Raw genomic sequence first — 20,034 nt, 5'->3', positions numbered from 1 at the left:
ATGAATTAAAACATCCATGGGACAGAAATCTGTCTGTCACTGTTCAGCAAAATCAAAGGGAAAATGTAGGAGTATGGGAAAAGGGTGAGGAGAGAGGGGAAGCTGCAAAGTAGACCCATTGATAAGTAATTCTGTTTTGATTTGATGAGGCAAGAGAGTAATTTTCACTTAACATAGGTATAGTTTCATAATATCAATATTATGATGATAATAGTGATTTAGTTCCCCCACTCTGAGGATGGGGGGAAGTTCTTTTGTTTCTGTGTTCATACCAATTTTACCTTAAAAAAAAAGACGAAAAAAACCACACACATACACACACACACACACATACACAAAGTAAATAAGATGCATTTGTATATGATAAAAAGGGCATTATATTCTCTCAATGATTTTCTGTGGACAGATTGTTTTAAAATGTTTGTACAATGTTAGCAAGTGAGATCCACTGAGAACCATTTACACCAATTTACACAGCATTATTAAGATTTTAAAATACAGTTGCTTTTATACAGAGAATAACAAACAGTGGTTAAGAAGTTATGACTGGCAACAAGAAAACTGACCACACCTTTAAGGATGACCATGATTCCATGGAAAAAAAAAAAAAAAAAAGAAGTAAAAGGATGGGAAGAACAGTAGGACCAAGTACTAAATTCAGCTAAAAACAATTTTGGCTTGAGCATCTATGGGTGTAAATTAGATGGAAAAAGAGAAAATAAGCAGGATGAAGAACATGAAATCATGACAGCCTTCTGAAACTAACAGTGGGATAAAAAAATAATATTAGAGTGAAGCTTGTCTTTGGGAATGGGTAGTATGATTGCTTTCCAGGATGGTATGTGACAGTCTTTAGTACATATACAATCTAAATACCATAATACAGTATAACTGAAATTATTTGCCTGAGAAAAAAAGCATTTCTGGCTAGGTTATTTTTTGTTTCACTTTTTTTCTCATGTATTTATTGAACAAAACAGATAGATACTGCTTATTTTCTTAGGATTTTTATGGTGTTATTTAAACTGCAGCCTAGTAGATATTATTTAGTGGCAATTAACTTCACTCTGTGCCCAGCAGCAATAATGACAACAGCCATAGAAAGATTACCTGGAATACGAGTCCTGTGCTAGCCGTTACAGTGCAAAAGTTTTTTGCAGATCTATTTCATTCACTATATGGCTTCTAGTCAGAGTGTTTGTTTCAAGTATAAGTCTTTAAAAATCACCTACTTTACTTGACTTTCCATGATAGACAATGGAAGGACAGAGTGACTCTTCCCACCCTAAAATGTTCATGATATGGAGAACAAGCACCTTTAACTTTTAGATTAATAAAATAAAATGAAATAGATTCAAACCCAGTTTATTTGGTTTATGTAAAATGATCCCTATGCCACAAAACTAGTAGTGCTACTTCTAAGAAATTCTTCAAACTATTGTGATCTACATCTTTCCTTCTAAGCCAATCAAAGTTAATAAAATGCAGACTTTCAACCTACTTTCACAAAATACCGATGTCTAAGTAAAGCATCAATAGTCTTATGCTTACAGGTGTAATTTTTAACTAAATCCTCTGCACTATCATTGTAAGGTATCCTCTGCTTTGGTTGTTAGAGGGAAATACATCAAGCTGTATCTGACATCCCGTGAGCAGTGAGGCTATTGTAGCTGTGTGCCCACTGGTTCAACCAGTAGTGAGGCTGAAGTGGCAGTAGGTGTATGAACAGAGAATGCATATAAACTACATATATGCACATATCCTTCTATACGTGTATATGTATATACATGGCCAGCCACACTAATTAGATATAGACAGACACACAGAGCACTTGCACAAACACAGACATCCCCAGCAGCCTCATACTGCTACCCTTTCTGGCTGAGCACAATGGATGTAGACAGAGCCCCTATCCCAGGAAAAAAATGTTAGAAAGGAATTCAGTAAGACAGAGCACAGCCGGACAAGTGTGCTGACCAGAAACCTACTTACATGCAGCCAATACATTTTCGTATCCTTGTCCTTCTATTTTTCCATGTTTGTTCCTCCCCAAAAGACTTAAATACCTCCTTTGCTCTGCCTTTGGTTCCTCCCCTAAACATCCCATCCTGTGCAATCCAGAACTGACAGTCCCACAGCCCTAGGCAGAGACATTCTTTAGTCCTAAAAGTGGTCTGGCATTGTCTCATCGTGATGAAGGCATCAAAATGGGTTCATCACATTCATTACACCTGGAAACTGGGGCCAAGACTGTCCCAGGACAACCTTCGGAGGGGATCAGACAGGGTATCCCTCCAAGTCCTTGTTTTAGCTTCTCACCTGTCCCACATTATGTCTGTGTGCCCCTCCAGGCCTGTGGAGATGGGCCTTTGATAGGCTGATGGCTTCTGTGACAGGCCTGGCAAGGTGTTACTTGGACTGCCACCATCTGCAATTGTCTGTGTGTGTGCAGGCAAGACTTATCATGTAACCTAATTCTTGTGTTTTTCATCTAATTGATTACTGGAAGGGTTTGCATTTTTTTTTTTTTCTCCACCGATGCAAACAGCTTCCTTTGAATTGCACTATCCAAGACTTAAGAAATTCCATAATAAGGTTGTTCATTTAAGTTCAGTATGAGAAGTAATCATCCATTCTGTCAGGTATTTCAATTCCAAAATGTCTTTAAGTCAAGACATTATCTTTAAAGCTTCTTGTAAAAGTGATGATAGAGACAAAAGAAGTACCACTGTGGCACTGACTCCTTAGTTAATTTACAGTGTCATTCCACTGGCACATCTTCAGCAATTGTTTAGTCACTTCAAGCTGTATTTTGTGTGCAACCACAATAGCTTTGTTCTCAGTTTATTTCATATTTATTTACTGATAGGAAATAGATTTTACTCCAGAGTATTTTTGTTTAATATGTTATCTAGTCAGTACATTTATAAGTTTAAATCTTCTTTGCCCTCTATCCCCAATCGCATCAAAGCTTTGATTATTCTATATACTATAGAAGTATAATCACTAGGCAGTTTTTTGATAATGGCAATAAAGTCTTCTATGAGGCCTTCGTCTTCTTCCCTTCTTTCTTTCTTTTCTTCTGAATATCTTATTGCCCATCTTTCCCCATCCTCCAGAGACCTGTAACCTCCACCAACAGAAGAACTGGGATCGCTCTCCCAAAATGATGAGTAGGGCTTAGACTCTCCTCACTGGTACTTCCATCCCCATCCTTGCTTATGGCAGTAAGTGTTTTGAATTTAGTTTCAAATAGCATAAAACCAAAATATTCCACATGGATGCACAAAGGACAAAGCACATTATTCATGATGGCCATGACATATTCGATGGCTCACCACATGCAATGGTTACTTGGGAAGACAAATGCTATAACTCCTAATGTGCCCCTTTCCTTCATCTTCACCCAGTTTTTATTGGTGAGCACGGCATCATATAATAACACCTTGGTCCATTTGGGTCAGATGTCCTGGCCATATTCTCTGCCCTCCCAGATTCCTGTGTACTTGCAGGCAGGGCAGTGTGAAAAACAGGAAAGTCCTTTGGCACTGTGCAAGCACTGTTCAGCAATAGCTAAAACATTGGAGTGTTATCAACAGTGTTTTCATCTCAAATCAAAGAAATTGCACCATACAAGCCACTGTGAAGAAAATTAGCTATCTCCCACGTCAAACAAGTACATCTGTTCATTCTAAATAACTGCTACTCCGGTGCATTGGGCATCTTTGTAGGAACTGCAGTCCTTTTCTAGTACCAATGCTTTCACGAATCCCTTATTTTTTTTCTAGTGGCAACTATCACAGAATGATTAATGTTGGAAGGGACTTACAGAGGTCAACTTGTCTGACCCCCTGCTCAAGCAGGGCCACCCAGAGAAGGTTGTCCAGGCCCATGTCCAGGTGGCTTTTGAAGATCTCCAAGAAGTGAGACTCCAACCTCTCTGGACAACCTGTACCATTGCCCCATCACTGCACACAAAGAAGGGCTGGCTGGTGTTCTCATCTGCTTGTTCTACTTAGGTGACTTGTGACAGAAACACACTATAATGTCACCTTTGGTGTCTAGTGATATTTGGTCTGAGATTTGGACAATGATGGTCTTGCCTACATACAGATATCTGCACATGGAGTTTGTGTTAAGTTCTCACAGCAAATCTGAATAGTGCAGGCAGTGGAGCCTAGTGAATAGCCTCAAGTCCCTAAACTTGATGATCAGCTCAATTGCTCTTTATGCTTTATTGACTTTAATGAACAGTTCTTCATTGATTATAATGAGAGCTTAGAAGACAGATACAGTTTGGTGTCAATTTCAACATGATTCTGATGATTATTTTCTTCCTAAGAATTTTATCTGTAGACTATGCTGCTTTTCAAGGGATTTTGAAGTGGTTTTATTCTTCAATAAAACACCTTCTGTGTTAAATAATACTAAAAAAAAAAAATAAATCTACAAATGTACAACACTTTCTAAGGAATTATTCTGGATTCCCTACTCTTTTCCTTCCTTCACTGATGAGTAAATGTGTACACTGTACTGGTTCTTGTACAACAGCTGTTGAATTGTCTTATTCAACAATTTTCAAGCCAAAAGGCTATTCAACTCCTCTTTTATCCTTTACCCAGAGCTTTCTGAACTTCATGAGAGCATAAATCACTAAAGTGATTTAAAGTCACTAGGTTCTTTAAACTCTTGCCTGTATTCACTTGACCTTATTCTATATTCTGAAAACTGTTGCTTGGAAGGTAACTTCAGTCTCTGACATGATTCTGTCCTCTCCATTGAAAATACCCTTCTGATAAAATCAAAGACTTAGGATGGTTATGCTGCAGTAGTATCTTTTCCCTAGGGAATGCTGTGTTTTTTTTTCTCTCTCTCTCCTTTTTTTTTTTTTTTTTTTTTTTATGGTATTTTCTCTGTATTTTGTGAGCAAGCAGCATTGGCTGCTTTCTAACTTTTCTAACTTCATTGCTTTTGAAATCTCATTCTCTACTTCTAATACCTTGGCTTTGGTAGTTCTTTTTGGCTTTTTTTTTTTTTTTTTTTTTTTTTCCTAAGATCACTATAAAATCATTGAAATTAGTAAGTATATTTGTTTTAACATTTGTTATCTATTTATCTGATTACAATACTGTCCACTGCTTCTTTGAAGATTTGCTTTGATATTTTAAGCCGTTGTCCCCTGCTTTCTGAATCCTATGAATATTTCTATAGACTTCACAAACTTTATAATGATGTGTTCACAGCTCTAGTTTTATTTCAACATCCATCTTGTTGTTTTTTTTTTTTTTGCCTGTCACAGAATGCATTTTATTTTTAAGCAATCTTTTGTCTTTCTCATTACTTTCTTTAATAAATCTTGTTATACACTGTTTTAGACTGTCTAGTCTCCATTGTGCCAGTTTATGATCCACATATTTCAGCTTAAGCTAGTGATTTCCTTTCTTTATAAATGCTTTCAATTTGCTATGCTGGGATTTCTAAGACCTTAGGTTTTGTTTTTGTGTTTTTCTAAATCCAGCTTCAACTCATAATTTAATCCTAAAACCACAACACAGAAAAAGACTGACAATTTATGATGCCTGTGAGAATGTCTTATTAATAAACTAATTAAATTTGAAGAATACATGTGAATATATATGCAAAGAAACACATACATGCTCACAATAGCCTTCAGTTTTATATTGGCCTATCTCTTGGCTTCAATTGTAATGATGTAATCTAGTTTCAGTAGCTCATTGGCAATTAAGGAATTAAAACTTGCTTATTTATAGTGTCAAAAAAATATTTTTTTTTGCTCTAAAAAGGTACCTTAATTCAAAAAGATGTTCTCATACATACAGGTATATTTATGTAAATGCAGATAAATATGTGTTCATTTTCCAAATGTCCAATTTGCATATTGAATTAATCAGACTGTACGAAACATAGAAAATTCACTGTAGGACTTTATTCTTTTGAGAAAACAATTTAGGAAGAATGCCATAGCCAAATATTCATACCTGGGAAATCATAGAAAGAAAGAGAGAAAGAGAGAAAGAGAGAAAGAGAGAAAGAAAGAGAGAAAGAAAGAGAGAAAGAAAGAGAGAAAGAAAGAGAGAAAGAAAGAGAGAAAGAAAGAGAGAAAGAAAGAAAGAAAGAAAGAAAGAAAGAAAGAAAGAAAGAAAGAAAGAAAGAAAGAAAGAAAGAAAGAAAGAAAGAAAGAAAGAAAGAAAGAAAGAAAGAAAGAAAGAAGGATTGAGTCCAAATTTGATATTTTCTTTAGTTCTTTCAGGTTGGAGTGTAGAATTCATGTTCAGGAAACAACTTCTTGTCCTTTGGGTTGGAAAATATTAGTACCTGATACAACAGGCTCTGAATGACAAGCTGAACACATCCCTGTGTATCTGGGCTATATTTTTGACAGTGTAAGTGCTTTTCACCCGCACTAGCAACACTCTCACAGAAGGAGTAGCTGGACCATTTAAAAACATCCTTTCTGTGGTTCTGACATGTATTCCTACCTCCTGTATTCATTTCCATTACCGTCTTATACCTTTTGATTCAATTTCCTTTTTCATTATTATACCTGCCATTATAAAACAGTGACAGGCATATCTCCATATGCCCAGAGGTCAGCTTCAGTTCAAATACGCATCCTAAGGTGCATCTGAAGTGAATTACCTACATATTTAAAGCAGTCTCTGCAACCATTCTCCTTATTGGTATCAGATTCTTGATGGTAAAACTAAATTTCAGGGCTCTAAGCTAAACTGCAGAGGTTTGATATATTTTTGAAGACACCAACCAAAGCTGAAACTAAAAGTTTGGGTCATTTTGCATAGAAAATGTGTTGACAGATCTTTTTTTTCCTTTCTTTCTCCTACTGGTTCACAAACTGAACTATTCTTGGGTGCCTACTGAAGTGACAAGGCCCTTTTACTGGTCTGAAACTCGAAGTAGTAAAAATAACTACGTTGTTTTATTAACAACGAGCAAAAGTAATAGATAAAATAGTTTAACCAAAAGGTATATTCATTTATTGAAAACTAATGGAGATTAACTAAAATAGCCTGGGATACTCATTAGGTCTCCTCCAGAACAAAACACTGGAAAATCACTGGAAAAGTTTTAGATTACTTTTTTTTTTTCTTTTTTTTTTTCTTTTTTTCTTCTTTTTTTTTTTTAATGTGAATGACAAAGAAAACAAAAAAAAAAGGGGGGGGGGGGAGGGAAGGGGAGGAATCAACATAAAAAAAAAATCTTTAATAGAAAACCTGCTACTAACCTTATTTAGGACAGATACATTTTAAAATATTGATGTTTGATGTCCTGCACAAAACTGACTCTGAAACCAATAGGTAACATTAAAGACATGTCTCATACAGTATTTATTTGGGTATATGTTTAGTAGAGAACTATGCTACTACCTTAAAAGTACAAACTATAGCTTTAGCAGAATCACAAAGTCACTGAGAGTTCGAGGCTGGAAGGGACCTCTGGAGGTCATCTGGTTGAACTCCTTGCTCAGGCAGGGCCACCCTGAGCAGGCTGCCCAGGCCCACGTCCAAGGAGGAAGATCCACAGTAATGCCGGGCAATCTGTGCCAGTGCTCTGTCAGCTGCACATAAAGAAGTACTGCCTGGTATTAAGAGGAAGCCTCCTGTGTTGCAGTTTTTGCCCATTGCCTCTTGTTCCGGCTCTGGGCACCACTGAAAAGAGCTTGGCTCCATCCCCTTTGCTCTCTCCCTTCAGGTATTTATAGACTTTGATGAGATCCCTATGAGCCTTTACTTCTCCAGGCTGTACAGTCCCAGCACTCTTTTGTATGTATTTCTTCTGCAATTAATTCCTAAATATTTGTGAAGGCCATATATATTGCACCAAGCTGTTAATAGTACATGAACATTTATAAATTCCTTTAAGGAAAGTTGTTAGGGACAGATCTTATACACAGCCAAGATGGTGATGTTTTATGAATCAGAGTATAATGGAGCAAGGTTTTTAAAACACCTTTTTTCACTGCCTTGTTGCTAATAATGATCTGAGTGTGACCGTATTCTTTGCAGAAGCAGCCTGCCTTGAGGGCTCTCCTGCTTGCACCTTTCTCTGATAAGAATCTGAACAAGAAAGTAAGAAAGTTCAACACACAGAGCAAATAGAGATCAGTTTTCAGTCCCTCTTATAGTTACATTAGATCAGGAACAGTAAGCAATTTCTAAACTCCTACCAAGGACATCAGCTCTTGCCAAATTAGTGTTCCTTTGTACCTGAGCTACAAGGGTGTAGAATCAGATGGCAGAGGCAGTACTGCACAGGTGAAAAATTCGCTGCATCTGTCACTTAGGTATGGCTACCTTCCTTCATCACTGCTTTGGTTTGAAGTCACTTACTGCTCTCCCATGTAAAAACCTATTCTTTCACCACTGTATCTTACTTCCTTATCCATTCCTTAGCCTACCTAAACCACTTCACTAGCATATGCAACTTTTAGCATTCAGTTTTCTTGCCCTCTTTACAACAGGTGCCTAACTCTGTAAATAGGCTGAAGAAAGTAGGAAGGTAGAAGTATTAAGCAGGGCATTATGGGCTCGCTGTAACAGGTAGTCAAGGTGTATTGGCTTTACAAAATGCTAGCAGCTGAACTAATGCTTGTATGCCCATGTCTGTTGCAAGACGATGCAGTTTATCATACATTTGAGCACCAGAGGATGCCTTGCCTGACCTCACACTGACAGTTACAGTAGCTCAGCTGATGTGACATATGCTATTTTATTGCTGTAGGCCAGGGGCAGGGCAGGGCCCTCTGCCAATGAAACACAGACAGCTTGAAGGGAAAATTTTAGTACACCCTCTTGTGGAATCTCATAAAAATTAGTAATGGGAACAAAAGCTAACATCAGCCACAACCTTGCACCCCTGCACCTGATCCACAGGCATGCCATCTAAGCTTTTCACATGTAAGAGATGGGGGGGGGGGGGGGGAGAGGAGGTGTAAAGACTAGGCAGCCTGCCTGATCTTCCTTCAGCAAGGGTAATTTTACTGGGGTCACATGGATGCCAAATGTTGATGTACACTGTGATTTTACATGAAAACATATATGCGGGATATCTTCCCTGAGTTCCAGCTCAGGATACAGGAATTTATGTCCTTATTTGATTCAGTGTCCTGGATGCTTTGAGGAAGGGAAAAAGAATAAAAAAGAAATGTCAGGAGATAAAACATAATGAAACAAAGTCTTTGTTTTTAAGGACTTGTCTTGAGCTTATCTAAAGAAACTGAACTACATTTTTAGCATTGTCTTTTAGGATCTTCTCCTTTACGTGGCTGTTAATACTGCTCTCAGGTAGCAGAGGGAAAGAGGTAGCATAATTGAAGCTTTAATTTTGAACTGTGTCATAAACCATCTTTCATAAAGCCCAACAACAGTAAAGTGGTTCATTACATTTTAAAGTGTCTGATGTAAATAAGTTCCCTGAATTTGTGTGATCAGTCTTCCCAAGGGCCAAAATATTTTGCTGTTCCCAAGCTTGGCTCTTGTTAAGACTGAATAGACTCAGCCCACATGCATTTGGAAACTGACTTGAATTTTAATTTATTTTTTCCTAATGCCTAATTGTGTCTGCTATGGTTATGTGCCTCTTAATTCCCCCAAAGAAGCCCCTCAGCTTTGTGCAAAGATTCATTGGAGACTTTATAGGGTAATTGACCAAACAAGAAATGTGCAGTCAAGTAAGGCAGAGCTACTAAAATCATTGCATCAGAGGCAGAATTTATCCCTTTGCCAGTTATCCAGGGGAGGACAGAAGACAAGTCTGCAAACATTTACTGCAGGAGAAAGGTATTTTATAAGCAGTATATGTTTGTAGGCCAGCCTCTTTTGTTTGACTGTAGCTACATGTATTTACAGCTCACTCTGTTCAACTTCCACTATCACTTACTGCTTACTTCACAGGTCCATGGAAAGAAAGAGTCTTCTTAGTCAGTAAAGCAAAAGATACAAGGAGAAAGAGCAGAGCAATTTAACTATATTACATTCTCCTTGTTTTAATTTTGTAAGATTTTAAGTATGCTATGAGAGGGAATTTTCCAGTGGTACTGAAAACTCCTAACTCCTTTTGCTGATCCATTTATTTTATTTGTCCATGTCAATCAGTTTCTACCCCATCCCTTTGCAAAAAATACACATAAGTACTAAACAAGGCAGTATGCTGTCTTCTGACAAGAGCACCCCCTGACATCTGTATGAGTTCAGCATGAGGAACTCTTTTTTTTTTTTTTCCTGAAAATGAGAATAAAATCTCTCAAATTATACATATTTCCTACTGCTGATCAAGGGAAAACATTTTCATAAGTTTGAGTGTTGAACATGGAGCAGAAGTAAAAGGAAAGTTCATCAGTAAAGAATATTACACAAAGCTATTTTAAGATTGTCCTTGACCTCTTTTAATGCCTCTTGATAGCAATTTAAACTTTTCTTTTTCCAGTTGCGTACTGTCAGTTCCATATTTGTGTTTGTTCTCTTCATGCTAGGGATGAAGTTATCTGAGTGTATTATGGGGAGATCTTCCAAATGCTCTTTTAACCTCTTGTCTGAGAAAGAGCCCTTAGATTCAGCCAGGTCAGCCATGGCAGAGAAAGTTCACAGCTTGAATTTTGTTTCCTTGATCTCCTCTCAAGTCAACTTTTTTTTTTTTTTTTTTTTAATAGTGGATTGAAATCTGAAATCTGACCTGAATGAAGACAATTGAAGTTCTATTATTGACATTGATGAGTCCAAACTTTTAAACCATTTTTAATGAAGAATGATTTTCTGAGATACGACACAATTACATATATATTTGTATCTATGCATATAGGTATAGTTATCCAATACTAGTAAATTCCATGTTATAATGCTGAATTCTTTCATTATTTGTAGGCAAATTCCTAATACCCCAAATGCCCTACCAACATAACTTCCACTTATGAATCATTATACAGAGTGCTATCTTCAACACAGCCTTCAGGGAAAGATTATTACATGCTGTGGGTGCTTACACATTCAGATTTTTTCACTGCTCAGACCTCTTATTGATGGTGCCCCAAAAGTAGAACATATAAGTACTGCAAACAAAGATTCTGTTAAATTGTTTGAAAACCACTTACTGTATACTGAAGAATCCTACAAAATTTCTGACCTCTAGCCATAAATGTAAAATACAGAAGTGAAGCATGAATTAAGTTACTGGAAGGAGTTGCATTCTTTGATCTCTTTTCTCTCATTCTTAACTTCAGCATTCTCATTTGACAAGTACTATAAAAGCATAAGTCAGCATTGTGCTCACAGTTAGGAAAAGCTCACAACAGTTTCACATGTAGGCTGTTACTGCTTAGAACTCATTAGTTTGGAGGTATTAAGCAATTATATGTCCTTCTGTGTCAAAATTGGTGCAGTATGCAGGAATATCAGCTTATATAAGTGAGGTGTCATCATTTAATCCAAAAACGGAGACTGAGTGTAGCTGCCTGTGGTGGTTTTACTCAGCTGGGCAGCTGAGCTCCACCACAGCCACTCTCTCACTCCCTCTCCTCAAAAGGAAAGGGGGAGAAAATGTGATGACAAAGGCTCAAGGGTTGAGATAAAGACAAGGAGATCACCCACCACATCACAGGCAAAAAAAAAAAAAAAAAAAAAAAAAAAAAAAAAAAAATCAACATAGGGAGATTAATATAATTTATTACCTATCACTACCAGACAAGATTCAAAATCTACGGGCAAACTAAAATCACCATTCCCCCTATCCACTCTCTTCTTCATCTTCCCCCAGAGTGGCACAGGGGAACAGGGAATGGGAGCTGAGGTCAGTCCCTAACGCTTTGTCTCTGCCACTCCTTCATGGTCACTCTCTGCCCCTGCTTCACCTGGAGTCCCTCCCACGCGATGGCATCCTTCCTGAACTGATCCTATGGGGGCTGCCCACAGCAGCTCTTCAAGAACTGCTCTCACATGGCTCCATACCAGGGGGTCCTTATTTCAAGAGCAAACTGATCTGGCACGGGTCCCCTACGGGTGTCAGCTTCCCCCAAACCCCCTGCTCCTGCAGGGGCTCTCCATGGGCTGCAGCCTCCTCCAGTCCACTTCCACCTGCTCCACCAGCGGCTCCTCCACGCTCTGCAGCTTGGAGATCTGCGCCATGTGCTGCAGGGGGCAGCCTGCTCCACCCAGAGCCTCTCCACAGGCCCCAGGGGAACTTCTGCTGCATGCCTGGAGCACCTCTTGCCCTCCTTCTGCACTGCCCTTGGGGTCTGCAGGGCTGGTTCTCATTCCTTGCTCTCCCAGATGCTGTTGTCCAGCATTTTTTCCCCCCCTTTGTTAAGTCTGCACTCCCAATACACTGCCCTGAAGATAACAAAAGGAGTGTTGTAAAATCATTGGGCAGAATAGAAAATATTTTGATTTTAAATTTTAAAAATCTGCCTTCACTCAGTGCTACCACAGCCATTTTTTCTCTTGTATTCTAAGCACCTGGTAATAGTTTTGGATACGTGTTGATGTATTTGTGGATGGAGTCTGGCAATACAGCATGCTAACCAAGAAAACTTTTTTTCTTTATTCCTTTCTTTGAAGACAAAGACAGGGATTTGTTTGCTGCAGGATGGTAACCAGGAGCCTTTCAAAGTGCGACTGCACTTAGCCAAAGATATTCTGATGATCCAGGAGCAGGATGTGATCTGTGTGTCTGGTGAGCCTTTCTATTCTGGTGTAAGTAGTTTTTATTTATTCTTTTCAGATGTACTTTATGAAGAGTAAAAATACTGTGTGTGTGTACATGGGCATGTGTGTGTGCGTACGTATGTATGCCTTTAATCTCAGGTTAATATTTAATTTTACATTTTTAACACCGAGTATATTTTAGTATAACATCTACTGAGAGTAAATCCTGGCAATGCCCATCTAGGAAGCAGCAATAACAACAAATAAGTTAAATGCACAACTACACTATTGTTTCTGTGCACTGACCCTTGAATCCTGGTGCCACTTAATACAGTTAGGCAGTGACTTTTACAAAAACAAAACAAAACAACAACAGCAAAACAGATGTACTCAGATATCTGAGTATTGTCTGTGGAGTTGGTAAGACAGCTGATGGTTCACTGTTATGGTAGGGCTTTACTGGATCAAGGTACACCAATGTTATGTTATCCTTTGTTTGCTTCATATTGTAGTATAACACTTCGTAGATATTGTCAGCCGATGATGTGAGGGTCACCAGTTGAACTGGCAAGTTGCTTTAATACAGATGGACTTCAGCTGGAACAGTGCAGTAGTGTGATTTATACATTACTGCTTTACATGATGTGTCAGATCTCTTATTTTGCATTGTATAGAATTTTGTGGATAAGCAACTAGGTCTGTAGACAAGTATTTGGAAGATCTGTGAAATGTAATGTAGAATAATATTGTAGTTTTTTGAATTATTGTAATAAGCTTTTATGTAGAAGATAGCAAAATAAAAAACAAACAAAAAAAACATTTTCTATTAATTTATAAACACATGCTGTAATTATATTTTTTAGAGTGGTTATTTTTTTTGAAACTTTTATGAACATTTTGTTCTCCCTTTCAGCTTAATAAAATTATTGTAGGATTTCATGTTAAATCTTCTGAGGCATAGTGCTATAATACCTGTTAATGCAGACATACTCTGACTAATATTATGTCTGTCTATGTTATCATTTAATAACAGCTGTTTCCACATCACTATGTCTCTAAATAGAAGTATAATAAAAAGATAAAAATCAAAATATAGCAATTAATTGGTAGAATGTTAGTGGTGCTTACAGTATGGAAAATTAATGGAAAAATTGGAGAGGAATCCATCTCAAAGTTAATGTTTCTGATCATTTCTCTGAAACAAGAGCAACATACTCTTTATGGTGTCTCCATACATATTGGGTTTATTTGCATGACAAATCTGTCTTTTGACCATTTCATGCTGTACAATTTATTAATACAAGTCTGTGAGTTGTATATGGAATAAATATGGTCCTTTTACTAATCAGACTGTTCCTTGACATACAGGATGTCTAGAAACCCAGGCAGAAAGAAGTTACGAGTTCAAGCATTGTCTATAGCTATAGCTGGTCAATTAGCATCACACGCTACAGCACTTTTACTCCAACAACACCATTCTGATTTTATTAAAAGATTGTATCACTCAAAAATATGTCTTTCATTATTGTGCTGTAATATCTATTACTTCTGCTGAATTTTGCATTTAAATATCTTCATGAAATGCATATTTATTTTTTTCCCATTTCACTCTTAGTTTTTTTCCTCTTTAGTTTTGCAACAGAACTGTTGAAAACAGTGAATGATTGCTTTACTGATTACACACCCTCTATTGTATTTGCATATTGGATGCATAACTCATTAACTGATTGATATTAATATCAAATGAGGAGTTTCTTTTCTATTGTCAGTATTCATTGTTAGGCCAGTAACTCTGGAGGCCTTTACCCTGATTTCCTCTGGGATTAAGACTAGGCCTTGAATCAGTAGGTTCATTGTAGCTAAGGATGATTAGCATTTCATAGATAGTTAACTGTCCTTTTGTCACAGACCATTTAAATCCTCTGGAATTATTTGTTGTGATTATTTGTCTGATCATGTATAGCATGATCAGACAAGTCCCACAGTCTTACTTTTTTACATTTTTTTTCTTCATTTTTATTCTTGCTGTTATTAAGCTTCTTTTTGTTTGTTGCTTTTTGTTTGTTTATTGTTTGCTTGCTTGTTTTTCTTTTACTTTGCTTGGTGATTTTTCTTTGTTCTTGGTGTCATTCTAGATGATGGACCACATCTATTTTACTTTAACATACTTTAGACAGACCGAGTGGTTTCATTAGAAAATAACGTTGAATGCCTCATTGAATAAACTCTGAAGAATAAAAATAAAATTTGTAGCTGAGGAACAATAGCGGTAAATTTTACAGACAGTAAAACACCTTTTTAATCTTTCAAAAATAATCTTTAAATAATTTGATTACAGGGTTTTACTTCACTGTTTAGGAACGAAAGACTGTTACTATATTTCTAGTTTGGAACAGTGGCTCTTCTGTGTGTTGAGTCTGAATCAATTTGCATGCTCCTCTGTGCAGGAAAGACTTTAAACAGCCACTTAACTTTCCCGCGGTATCCTGATTTGTATCCTGCAGAATAATTTAAGTGAAGCAATGAACCCTTAGGAGTGAGGTGCTACTTAATTTGAGTACATGGAATAAGGAGCTAGTTGCTAATAATAAAAAAAAAATAATAAATAATAAAAAGAAAGTACACTTTCTTTTTAGTGGAAAACAATTCTAATTTCCCCAAACTAAAGAGGGGCAAAGGAACCTTGTCTCTCCTATCACTGCATGCAGTTTGGAGTAAGAAAATAAAATATGTGAAAGATTATAAGCAGCATAGCATTAAACTAAAAAAGAAAGCATCTGTTTCTTTAGTAGGTTGAACAGAATAATGTTCATGAGGATCCTATACCAATCATGCCTGAAGCAATTCCATGAAACATCATAGAAAGATAGTTCAAACAACCACAGATTAGATCTAAATTTCCGTATCAGTTGCACCAAGTATTACAGACATTTCTTTATGTATACAAGATGAAAGACATGCTTTCCAAGAAATAGAAACATTGTGGATTCACTATTATGCTACTAGTGGGTATCTGATTTGAACTCCAGTGCAAATAAACAAGTGAGATGAGAATATTTTGTGAAACTCAAAAGTCTAGAAGGCAGTGTCTTTATAAATGCAAATTAAATCCTTGCCTGTGGAGGGTTTTGATATTATGGGAAGTGCATATCTGGCTTTTGACTAGTGTATTTGCTGAAGATACTCCATGTGAGAAAATTGGAAGATGAGCCCAGTGACTGTTAGGTCAGGTAAATTTTTCTTTCTCCTAAAGTAGACTCACACAACATCTGTTCATAATTGTGGTGCTGCCAACACATAGCTTTCTTATAATCATCAGAAATTTCTATAGACGTCACTTGTAGTACAGTACAGTCAGGATTTTTATTCATTTCACTTAAAAAAGAAATTCCTTGAAAACAGCTGAACCACATATACCACATGTGAACTTCATTGTTATTGGTAGCAGAATAATTTTTATTTTTTTATTTCATTTTAAATGTATTCCTTGAATTGCATGAAATTTTACTCACAAAATTTTACTATGTGATGTTCAAGAGGACAATGCGTGATAAGGCGAAACACAGCCTTTTTAGGTGTATGTGTAAATAGACCAGGATTGCCTGATACTGTCCTTCCTGAAAATTAGGACAGGAGGGGGGATCCCCTAAGATATAGAGTGTCTGGTTTGAAACACAAATCTTCAGTAGGCTAATTCCTAGGAAATGTTTTAATCTTTACTGTTCCAGAATCATGTTTGTTTGTTTGTTTGTTTTGCAGTTAATCCTTACAGTTTCTATCACCTTTTGAAACTCAAGTTTACTATGTTTTACTATGTTACTATGTTTTTATCAAGAAATGTAGTTTACCTGTCTAGGAGCCATTTTCTTCTTATTATTATTATTTTCTTTGTTTGTTGGTCTGTTTTTGTTTATTGTTTGTTTTTTGTTTTTGGCAGATTCTATTTGTTTGCTAATTGTACTCAGGCAAGAGTTTTTTTTCTACTATAGTGTACCTGCATGTAAGATCCGTAAACCAATGATGACAATGTACCATCTGACAAGATAAATGGTTTGAATCACCTGCTGTTTTTCCAAAAGAAAATAAACTGTGAGGAGCTGGCAAAATGCTAGCTTTTGTTACCAGGACAGTTTGTTTTAAAATAATTTTCTTATAGGTTCTGTTGAAGAGTCATAGATTTTCTGAAATACATTTAACTCACTGATGAAAAGATAGAGATGATTCTCGTTCATTTTGTGTAATATAATTTTATGCTGCTATATAGTCATGCATTATTTAGGTAAATGTCTAATAATTTATTCTAGCATTTTTACATTAAGGATGTTTTCTGGAGATTGATGCAAAGATATTTGTACTTTCTATACTAATAGAAAAATGAATGTGAATTTGTAGAGCTCTCCAAGTGGTATAGCATTTCTCTAAGAAATTAACTGAGTTTGATACATTATATTGGAAGTTAACCTGTAAATGTTTTTTGGATAGGTAAGAGGCTTTCATCTATAAACACCTTTTTCAAGGTCAGAAAGTAAGACTGAGTTAAACTATTGAACTGAAGCCAAATCTGATTCCTGGCATTACTAATCACACAGCCATTCTTCTTTTTCTTGTACAGATAAGAACCTATTACCTTTAACCTTGTCCTTTTGCTACTGTGAAATCACCTACATTGAAAGGTTTACAACTCTATACAATGTCCATATTTACTAAAAATGAGTTGCATTAAGTAGAGTTTTTCATCTTACAAGATTTGCACAATAAAATGTTTTTCTTGATTTTTTTCTTAAATATAAAGCTATTGTTCATTCTTAAGTACAAGCATAAATTCAGAACATGTCACTTAACCCTGACTTGCATAAGCAGTCAGACGAATATATCATTTTCATATATTATTTTCTGTGCTTGTTGCTACACATTTTAGAATTTTGGAGACTTACTGAAAGTGTATTTTAAATCTGTTACCTTGAATCATTGTGTTTTGAGAGTTTGATTATTTTTTTTTTTCATATATTTTGGTGTAGATAAAACAAGTTCAATTAACATTAGCAATACTAAGGAGTATAAAAATGAGTGAAGAAAGAAAAGTGAAAAGTTTAAAATAGTAAACATAAGGGTTTGATTTTCTATTTTCTGCTTTCTATTTATTTCTGTATTTATTTACCGTTTGATTCTGCTGTGAGACTGAGCAGTATGAACAGTACCAAAGTGAAACTCCCTGTCCAGCAGAGAACTGAAAATATGTGAATGGAAACCTTTCAAACATTTTCTATGTGTTACCTTCGCAAAGCTACCAGTTATAATGTGATATATTTTTTTTTATTCTACTTTTTTTTTTTTTTATCATGTTGGTATCTGTCAGCTATTCACAGAATCACAGAATCACAGAATTGTCTACGTTGGAAGAGACCTCAAGATCATCGAGTCTAACCTCTGACCTAACACTAACAAGTCCTCCACTAAACCATATCGCTAAGTTCAACATCTAAATATCTTTTACAGACCTCCAGGGATGGTGACTCCACCACTTCCCTGGGCAGCCCATTCCAATGCCTCACAACCCTTTCGGTAAAGAAGTTCTTCCTTATATCCAACCTAAAACACCCCTGGTGCAACTTTAGCCCATTCCCCCTTGTCCTGTCACCAGGCACATGGGAGAATAGACCAACCCCCACCTTGCTACAGCCTGCTTTAAGGTACCTATACAGAGTGATAAGGTCGCCCCAGAGCCTCCTCTTCTCCAAGCTGAACAAGCCCAGCTCCCTCAGCTGCAACTCGTAAGACTTGTTCTCCAAACCCCTCACCAGCTTCGTCACCCTTCTCTGGACTCTTTTGAGCACCTCGATGTCCTTCTTGTAGCAAGGGGCCCAAAGCTGAACACAGTACTCGAGGTGCGGCCTCACTAGAGCCGAGTACAGGTCACTTCCCTAGACCTGCTGGCCACACTGCTTCTTATACAAGCCAGGATGCTGTTGGCCTTCTTGGCCACCTGAGCACACTGCTGGCTCATATTTAGCTGACTATCCACCAATACTCCCAGGTCCTCCACCCGGCAGCTTTCCAACCACTCCTCTCCCAGCTTGTAGCTCTGCTTGGGGTTATTGCACCCCAGGTGCAGGACCTGGCACTTGGCCTTGTTGAACTTCATACAGCTGACCTCATCCCATCGGTCCAGTCTATCCAGATCCTCCTGCAGAGCCTTCCTACCCTCAAGCAGATCGACACATGCACCTAACTTGGTGTCATCTGTGAACTTACTGAGGGTGTACCCGATCCCCTCATCTAGATCATCCATAAAGATATTAAAGAGGACTGGCCCCAGTACCGAGCCCTGGGGAGCGCCACTAGTGACCGGCCTCCAACTGGATTTGACTCCATTCACCATGACTCTTTGGGCACAGCTATCTAGCCAGTTTTTAACCCAACAAAGCGCACGCCAGTCCAAGCCACGAGCAGACAGATTCTTGAGGAGAATGTTGTGGGAAACAGTGTCAAAAGCCTTGCTGAAGTCAAGGTAGACCACATCCACAGCCTTTCCCTCATCCACCAAGCATGTCACTTTGTCATAGGAGGAGATCAGGTTTGTCAAGCAGGACCTGCCTTTCATAAACCCATGCAGACTGGGCCTGATCACCTGGTTGCCCTGTAAGTGCCACGTGGTGACACACAAGATAATCTGCTCCATGAGTTTCCCTGGCACTGAGGTCAAACTGACAGGCCTATAGTTCCCTGGGTCTACCCTCCGGCCCTTCTTGTAGATGGGTGTCACGTTTGCTAGCTGCCATTCGACTGGGACCTCCCCTGATAGACAGGACTGTTGATAAGTGATGGTAAGCGGCTTGGCCAGCTCCTCCGCCAGTTCTCTCAGTATCCTTGGGTGGATCCCATCTGGCCCCATCGACTTGTGTACATCCAAGTGCTGTAGCAGGTCACCAACCATTTCTTCATGGATAGTGAGGGCCACATCCTGCTCCCCATCCCCTTCCACCAGCTCAGGGTACTGGGTATCTAGACAGCAACTGTTTTTTCTGCTAAATACTGAGGCAAAGAAGGCATTAAGCACCTCCACCTTTTCCTCATCTTTCATAACTAAGTTTCCCCCTGAGTCCAGTAAAGGCTGGAGATTCTTCTTAGTCCTCCATTTTGTGTTGATGCATTTGTAAAAACATTTTTTGTTGTCTTTGACGACAGTAGCCAGATTGAGCTCCAGATGAGCTTTGGCCTTTCTAATATTGTCCCTGCACTGCCTAACAACATCCTTATAGTCCTCCCAAGTGACTCGCCCTCTTTTCCAAAGATTGTAAACCCTCTTTTTTCTCCTAAGCTCAGGCCACAGTTCTCTGTTGAGCCAGGCCGGTCTTCTTCC

At 37.8% G+C, this 20,034-nt stretch overlaps 1 protein-coding gene across 1 annotated transcript in view; it reads left to right on the top strand.

Moving 5' to 3' along the window:
• The window catches only part of SNTG1 (syntrophin gamma 1), a gene marked incomplete at its 3' end in the record, with an annotated part of 342,385 nt that overhangs the window by 173,068 nt on the left and 149,283 nt on the right, over positions 1–20,034 (top strand). Inside the window, exon 3 of the mRNA XM_082753438.1 lies at positions 12,588–12,722. Coding sequence (XP_082609564.1) covers positions 12,588–12,722 — 135 coding nt within the window. The remainder of the gene's footprint in view (positions 1–12,587; positions 12,723–20,034) is intronic.

This window comes from Aythya marila (genome assembly GCF_965140915.1).
Source record: "Aythya marila genome assembly, chromosome: 2".
NCBI classification, from domain to species: Eukaryota; Metazoa; Chordata; class Aves; order Anseriformes; family Anatidae; genus Aythya; species Aythya marila.
The sequence above is the reverse complement of the archived record's forward strand: the minus strand, read 5'-3'. Positions and strand labels throughout refer to the sequence as shown.